Here is an 8,170-nt window from a genome sequence, read left to right as displayed (position 1 = left end):
AAGTTGACTGCCCCACACCCAAATAAGTCTTGATGAGTAAAGTATGGAAAGGTGTTGATGCTCTCAGCTCTTCATCTGTCCAAAAGCCTGTTAGCTCCACACCTACCCCTAGAATGTCCCAGCCTTTCTAGATCCCTCTCATTTCTCAGAGCCTTGCTCATGAGCCCCGCCTCACCCCCACCCTCGGTGTTCTTCAGCCCCTGGACTGCTTCACACTATCAGCTTGGAGGATTCATCTCAGACCTTGTAGGGGACATCTTCCTCAGTAATCAGCACCCCCTCCTCCATGCCCTGCACCCCTGGTCTATGGTCATAGGGTATCTAAACCCCTTTCCATGGCTAAACTCCTAAAGACCAGGACTGCCGTATCATGGGGCAGGGGCTTCAGCTGGAGGAACAATGGGAGGTGAGAAAGAAAAGTTAAATGGTGGTGAGCGTACAGGACAGCTGGGGAGGGTGAAGCCTTTGAGGCTGTGTCCAGATGAGTGTATCTTTCACTCTTTCGAAGGTGGTGGAAAGTCCTGAGTGACTTTTAGTGGTACATGATTATCTCTCTTATACATCCTTCAAGGCACCAGGAATTCTTCCTTGGCTGCTCCGTTCCTGAGCCCTTGCCTCATTTCTGGATCCTATTGCAATGGCTTTTTTTTTTTAAAGCAGCATTTTTTTTATTAATTAATTTATTTATTAGGTATACAATGTTCTGTCTGCATGTATGTCTGTCCGCCAGAAGAGGGCACCAGATCTCATAGATGGTTGTGAGCCACCATGTGGTTGCTGGGAATTGAACTCAGGACCTCTAGAAGAGCAGCCAGTGCTCTTAACCTCTGGGCCATCTCTCCAGCCCCTGCACTGCCTTTCTATATTCTACTCTTCAGGTCTTATGTTGGTGGATGCTAGTCAACTTAAAATATATATTTATTTTTCAGGCAGGGCTAGAAAGATGCTAGAGATGTGGGCACCAAAGGGCAGGGCTGATGAAAGACCAAACTGTAGCCAAAGGAATGGGGCTCAGACACAAACGCGGGGGTGTCAGTTACACCAATACACTGGTTCACCCTGAACTGGCATGGGGAGCAGAAGATTGAAGAAGATCAAAAGCATTTGAGATATTTCAGTTAGAACAGCTGGGCACATCCTGTACCCTGATCTAACTAAGTGCAAATCAACCACCCGAGAGCTTTTGAAAAGGCAGACTCGCGCTCCTCAGGCGCTTGGTGGGCAGGACATGCCTTGTGCCCAGCACACACCCACACTGCTGCTCCACAGACCCAGCAGGAGCAGCAAGGCTGCTACCTCTAAATGTAGTAGAAACCGGCTTTCTAGGAGCACTGGTGAGCAAGTAGGACCTTTGAGTGAAGGAATGGGTATCCCTTCATCCAGGTGACCACATGGGATGCATGACTTGATAAGCAGGGGGCTGCTGAGGCCCAGGTGTGGTGGAATCATAACAGACAGGGAGAGCTCAGAGGTGGGCATCTATCTGGAAAGCAAAATAATGCCTTTATCCTGTGTATATTGAGTTTGAGATAACAGTGGGGCTTCCAAGAGCAATGTCGAGATGAGACTGGGTGGAGATTCGGGAATACACTGACCCAAGGGACCTTTTTTGGTCAGTAACATTCTCTTCCCACTATCTCTGTACCTTTTGTTGTCTTACAGGTCATCATTCCCTTCACTGAGTGTAAGTCCTTGAAGTCTTCTCTCCATCCTCCAGCTATCAAGCCCCCACTGCGCTGCAGGGATGGGGGCCCCTGTATGCCTAGGAGGCTCAGAAACCACCACACACCAGCCTGCCAAAAGCCTGGATGGCCTCACCTGGAACTTGGCCCCAAGCACCAGGATCAGTTTCCCTAGTCTAACCATGACTGTCCAGGAGTCAGGAAGCTGTCTGCTAGCTCACTCTGGGCTCGTGTCTCCAAATGTTCAGAAGTCATTGATACTTGTGCCCAAGAGAACGGGGAGCCAGGCTAGGTGGAATTCCAGGCAAATTTGTCAAAGCTTCAGTGTGGTGCCTCCTCCTATGTGGAACATGGACAATGAAGAGCTGTCTCAAGGGTTAATGTGAGGATTCCTGAGCCAGATTGGGGGGGGGGGGATGCTTAGCAAAATGCTTCCCAAAGTCCTTCTCTCTTCCCTCTTGGAGCCATAGGAGCAGGAGGGATCGCTCCATCAGCATAGGCCTTGTCTTGCAAGCATGAAGACTTGAGTTCAGTCTCCAAAGAGGACCTGAGTTTGATCCCTAGAACCCACATTTTAAAATTCAGGTGTGATGGTGGGCATTTGTAATCCAAGGATCAGAGTCAGAAACAGGCAAATTCCTGGGGCTCTGTGTCCATCTAGTGTTGTGTTAGGAGCAGCGGGCTACTTTTCTGGCACCCAGCCGCCCACATGGCTAGCTTATGCCCCGAAATAATTACAAGGAAACTGTATTCTTTTAACACTGCCTGGCCCATTAGTTTTAGTTTCTTATTGGCTAGCTCTTACATATTGATCTAACCCATTTCTAATAATCTGTGTAGCTCCATAAGCTGGCTTACCAGGGAAGATCTTAACCTGCGGCTGTGTGGGGAGTGAGAATCATGGCGACTGCCTGACTCAGCTTCTGTCTCCCAGCATTCTGTTCTGTTTACTCTGCCTACCTAATTTTATGTCCTATTAAAGGGCCAAGGCAGTCTCTTTATTTAACCAATGAAATTAACACAAAACAGAAGACTCTCCCCCATCAATCTAGCCTAGTCTGGACAAGTTCCAGATCAGTGAGAGATTCTGAGGAAGAATGCCCAAGGTTGCCCCTCTGGCTTATACAGGCAGGCACAGGCACACACACACACATACACACACACACGTACACTGACACACAGAGAGACATGCATATAATAATAATAATGGTGATGATGATGATGATGATGATGATAATAATAATAGAAAAACAGAAAAGAGGAAGACCAAAAGACTAAAGAAATGGAGCAGTTAGCACTCTGCCTGTCTTTTTCTGCAGCAGCCGCGGCCCCCACCCCACTCTGGTCTAAGCATAGAGAGTCCTCTGCTTCCAGGAAGCCCATGCGGGCCTGGGTCCACTCAGCTCCTGTCCTCCTACCTACTACTGTGCAGAGAATGTGGATGGACTATTCCTCACTTACCAGCATGCGTCTTTGCAGAGTTTGATGGGGCGCCGGGCGGATGACAGCGGGAACGGTTGTGATCACTGGCGGAATCCTAGCTACAGTGATCCTCCTCTGTATCATTGCTGTCCTGTGCTACTGTAGGCTCCAGGTTAGTTCCACGGGCTCTAGGCAGAGGCTGGGAGGCCACCAGCAAGCCGCTTCTCCATAATGGGGGCAGAAAGTAGAGGTCCACTTTGGAGGCAACAAATCCGAAGCCGTAAAACATGAGAAGCATAAGTCAAGGAAGCTGAAAATTGAGCTGTGCGCCTCACACATGCGCACGCGTACACACGTTCCCTGAACCCTACAGAGGCACTGGAGTGTCCTGGGAAGATACAGGGCTCTCACGTTCATCTCTCCAGTTCATAGGGATTGGTAGGGAAGTCACCATCCTGGGAGACTCTGAAAGCTACTGCAGCAGCCTCCAGTCTTGTCCATGCATTGGTGTATGAGCCTCCCTCTCTGATTCCCTGCCCACCGGGACACACTGAGAAAGAGGATTGGCTGGGTAAAGCTGAGAGTAAATGGGATGCTGGTCTCTGAGGCCGGAGTATATTCCCCATTGACTAACCAAGTGGCTGGCACGAGGTATTCAGCGGAAGGTGGGGGAGGGTTGTTCCTGTGCACGCTAACTAGTGATGGAGGAGGGGGAGCTGGACTGCCTCTCAAGCACCCCTTTTCTTTCTCCCCAGTATTACTGCTGCAAGAAGAGTACAGACGATGAGGATGCTGAGGAGGAGGAAGAGGAGGAAGAGGAGGAACACGACCTTTCCCTCCATCCCCGAGCCCCCACCTGCAATGCCTGCAGCTCCCAAGTCCTGGATGGCAGAGGCAACCTGGCGCCTCTCACCAGCGAGCCCTGCAGCCAGCAGTGTGGGGTGGCCAGCCACTGCACCACTTGCTCCCCATACCGCACCCCCTTTTACATACGGACAGCTGACATGGTGCCCAATGGGGGTGGAGGCGAGAGGCTCTCCTTTGCCCCTACACATTACAAAGAGGGGGGAACCCCATCCCTCAAATTGGCAGCACCTCAGAGTTACCCGGTGACCTGGCCAAGTTCTGGGCATGAGGCCTTCACTAATCCAAGGGCTATTAGTACAGATGTATAATCCTTTCACCCCAATCTGCACACACCCAACACTGTCCCAGCAGGAGCAATGGAGTGGAGGGGACCCTTCAATAGTCTCCCCCGCAGGAACCGTCTCAGTTTCTCTGGCTTCCATAGCAGAAGGTTCACTAGGATGTGAGCTAGTCAATGCATCAAGGACCGGGCAGGATCGATGGCCCAGAAGTGGCACCCCGAGAAGCCTGCAATGTCACCAGTTTCTCTCCGACTCTTCCCTCTAACAGTCAGCTCTACCACACCTCCCAGTAAGCCCACACCCTTTGCTTCACTGGGCTGTGCGAAGGAACACCAGGGAAAGCCTAAGCAAAGGCTCTGGAGGCTTCCGGGGTCCGTGGGAAACGAAGTGGGCATGGACACAAGGGGAAGGTGAGGACTAGACATTCCAGAATTTGAGAGGAGAAAGAGGAAAAAGTGTTAAAGGAGCCCCCAGTTTTGCTGGCTGGAATTCACCCATGAGGTGATTTACACTCTATTTTATTTTTTAACTTTGGTGGCCTGCTCAATAGGTATATGAGTTCTGAGAACACCACATCTGCTATCTTGCCCCTGCTCATGAAACACACAAATTAATGCTAAGTGCCACAGCACACAGCTGTTTATGGGGACCATATCAAGGAGAGTCTATACAACCTTGTCTCTCCCCCCAAGTCCTCTCTTATGCCCCCTGCTAGAGAACCTTCCCCCAGATTTCAATCGCTGTATTCCAATAAACCTAGTGAGCAGATCTCACTGGTTACCCCTGTTCCTCCACGCTTAACCACAGATGTAGATTCAGCCCTGTGAGGGTGTGTGCATGCCCATTCCCTCCCATGTACTTATCATGGGACCAGCTGCAGAGCAGAAGGGTCCAGGGTCCCAACAAGAGCTGGACCAAAAGGCAATTAAAGTGATCAGTCTCCATGGCAACCAGAAGGAGGGATCTGAGGCAATGCTGCAGCAGTTAAGTTCCCATGCACCTGTGCAAGCTCCTCTAGAGCCTGGTGCACGCCTTGAGCATCCATCTGTGATGTGACATTAAAAACAGGACCTTTTTATCCCATCAGGGGATGTAGCCTATCCCCTGAGTTCTGGGCCAGGGATCTCCTGAAGTTTGGCTGTGTCTTAGTAATTACACTTCATGCTTGCTTGCCCTCCTTCGGCCCCCTAACTTTCCAGCCTCATGATGATGGATGATGAGCTATTTTTCTGTCTTACTTTAGTTCCCTAGTCCCCACACCTCCCACTTGTAACTAACAGTGGCCTTGCGGGTTTGTGTTGTTTATTTGTTTTGTTTTGCTTAGGTGTTTTATTTTGTTTTAGTAAGTATGCCTGATAAATTCTCCAGTTACCTCTGTGGCTCAAGGGTCACTGTCCCCACTTCTAAGGGTGTATAGTTAATGCCTGCACATTCCTGACTCACAGAATGCTGTTGAGGGTGGGCCAGCAGAAGGGCTGGTCTTTCTCCTGAACTGTTGGTTGGTTGGTTGGTTGGTTGGTTGGTTGGTTGGTTGGTTGGTTGGTTTGACAGAGTAGGCTGCACGTCACATCTCCAACTGTAAATAACAAACATTTAGCTAAGAAGCAGAAGACAATCTCTGACCATATTTTGTTCACTTGTTAGACCTGGGACCAGTCAGGTAACTTCACTAAGACTTTCATTTGTCTCCAGTGAAGCAAAGCTTGCCTAAATGGACTCTAAATGTCCCTTATTGTTCCACAAATCCAAGATATTGTAGAAAGATCTGCTAGTCAGCTTTTTCCTCTCGCCCTTATCCTGGCCAGGGTTGGATGGACCTTGGGTACAGGAGTATTTGATGCGGGCTAGAAACTACCAAAGGGGTGGGAGAAAGCCCACGGGATTAGGAGGGGAAATTATTTCAGTTGTTGGTGAAAAGCAAACAAGTCAGGCTAGGGCTGTAGCTCAGTTGGTTGAGTTCTTGTCAGGTCTGCATGAAGCCCCGTTCCAATCTCCAGCGCCACTAAAACCCACCTCTGATTCCTTCACTTGGGAGGTAGAGGAAAACAGATAGTAGTTGTTCAAAGTCATCCTGGGCTATATTGCAAGTTCAAGGTCACCCTGGGCTCCCTGGGACCCTGTCTCAAAAACAACAACAACAAAATGTTTGCCCAACCCTCTATGGAGCAACCTCAACCGCCAAGCGCTGCAGAGGAGGGCACAGCAGCAGGGCTGATGAGCTGTGTCTCCTGGTGCAAAGGGATGGCTCCGCAGCTCCAGTGTACCAATCCGCCATCTGTCCATCCTGGGCCAGGCGCAACCTTGCTGCTGGGCCTAGCAGCTCTCCCCACTTCCTCACCACCAGCCCAGTGCCTTGCTCTCCTGTGGTTTCACAGCTGTCATTTCCTCCACCCCGAATCGCAGTGCCACCATCATACCAACGCCTGTGGGTAAAGCAGAACAACCCAGCCGACTCAGCCTACTGTAACCCACTTCCGGACTCGGGGGCTCTGGGTACAAAGCCCCCTTTGCGCATCTCCTGCAGCTCTCTCAGCTTAACCCACAAGTCCAAGTCTGGATCCCACTTGACAAAGCGGGGGGGGGGGGGAATACACCCTTCCCTTCAGCACACATCATTCAAGGCACAGGCTCCACCGTAGGCTGCGGGTCACCTGCCCACCTCATCTCACTGTAGCATCGTGGTCTCCATCCTGGGGAAGGGAAAGCTCACCCAGCTCAGCCGTGCGGTCCTCTTAGCTGTGGAGTCTGCCCATGAGACACACTCTGTACACTTCAAACGGAACCCTGAACAGGAAGAGGAGGAGGAGGAGCCACCACCATCCTTCTCTGCATCACTCTGCTGCGGCTGCAGATTTCCTGTCGTGCATCTTTGATAACTTGGAACACAACCAAGTGAATGTCAAAATAAAGGAGAAATTTTAAATAAAAACCCTCAGAAGTATTTCCATCCCTCCGCCGGGGAGAAGGGTCAGCCCGGTATGGCTTTAAAATGAACGCTCATTCGAAAACCCAAAACATCCATTTTCAACTCCGAAATCTTCTCAGTTCCTCTCCAAAGCCCTCACTTTAGCACAAGGCTCTTTGCTGAGTCAGTATCCACAACCAAGGAGGATTTCCTGCTTCTTGGGGAAGGGGCTTTTAAAAGAAAGAGACCACAGTTCCAGCTGAAGTGCCCAGACGCGGCGAACTTTGCTGCTATGAGAGCGAACACACCCGGACAGGAAGTGTGATTGGTTTCTATTCTCACTCAAGCGGTGATCATTCCCCCCCCCTCCCCGTTGCCTAGAGTCCTCGCAGTCACATTCAATTGGCTAGAATTAGCGCACAGGAACTGAAGGAGGAAGGGGAGGAGCCATTGCTCCAAGGGGTCAGGGGTCACTCTTCCAGGGCCATAGAGTTCCCAGAATACAGCACGGCCTTTGTGTAAACAAATATTTTGCTGGGTGGAAAGGTTATTAAAATTTTTTGATTAAAAGTCTTGTCTGGGCTGGTCGGTGGTGGCGCACGCCTTTAAACCCTGCACTTGGGAGGCAGAAGCAGGCGGATCTCTGTGAGTTCGAGGCCAGCCTGGTCTACAGAGTGAGTTCCAGTGAAAGACCCCCAAGGTGGGCTGCCTTTCAGTCTGGAGAGACACCCTCCCAAGGAACAACGAGTCCACTCATGCGGATGCAAACAGCAAGAGGTTTATTGGGTGGGCACAGGTACCTGTGGGCGACAAATCCTTTCGGAGGACTTGCGCTCCTTCAGGTTGGGGCAGTAGGTTTTTATGGGGTAGGGCAGCAAAAGCGGGGGTACAGAAGCGAGAGGCGTAGTTACAGGGTTTTCATTGGTCAGTTTGAATGTGGCCCAGCTCAGAGCGGGGCAAAGCCCCTAGTTTCCGAGAATTCAGCCGTGGGCTGCCTTGGCTCTTATCTAGGG

General features: G+C 50.7%; 1 protein-coding gene across 1 annotated transcript; it reads left to right on the top strand.

Moving 5' to 3' along the window:
* Nucleotides 1-3,012: 3,012 nt before the first annotated feature.
* Fam163a (family with sequence similarity 163 member A) lies at nucleotides 3,013-5,715 on the top strand. The gene is made up of 2 exons (XM_026787628.1): nucleotides 3,013-3,276; nucleotides 3,860-5,715. The coding sequence occupies exons 1-2, from the start codon at nucleotides 3,184-3,186 to the stop codon at nucleotides 4,277-4,279; spliced, it is 513 nt and encodes a 170-aa protein (XP_026643429.1). The 5' UTR covers nucleotides 3,013-3,183; the 3' UTR covers nucleotides 4,280-5,715.
* The last annotated feature ends 2,455 nt before the right edge of the window (nucleotides 5,716-8,170 follow it).

This window comes from Microtus ochrogaster, assembly GCF_000317375.1.
Source record: "Microtus ochrogaster isolate Prairie Vole_2 chromosome 6 unlocalized genomic scaffold, MicOch1.0 chr6_random_2, whole genome shotgun sequence".
In the NCBI taxonomy this organism is placed as follows: Eukaryota; Metazoa; Chordata; class Mammalia; order Rodentia; family Cricetidae; genus Microtus; species Microtus ochrogaster.
Note: the sequence above shows the minus strand (reverse complement) of the source record. Positions and strands in the feature narration are given on the sequence as shown.

What these genes read in the sequence shown, in the direction of transcription:
- Fam163a (XM_026787628.1), top strand. Translation starts at nt 3,184, where the DNA reads ATGACAGCGGGAACGGTTGTGATCACTGGCGGAATCCTAGCTACAGTG. An exon ending in TGTGCTACTGTAGGCTCCAG is followed by an intron (nt 3,277 to 3,859) that starts GTTAGTTCCACG and finishes CTTTCTCCCCAG; the next exon opens with TATTACTGCTGCAAGAAGAG.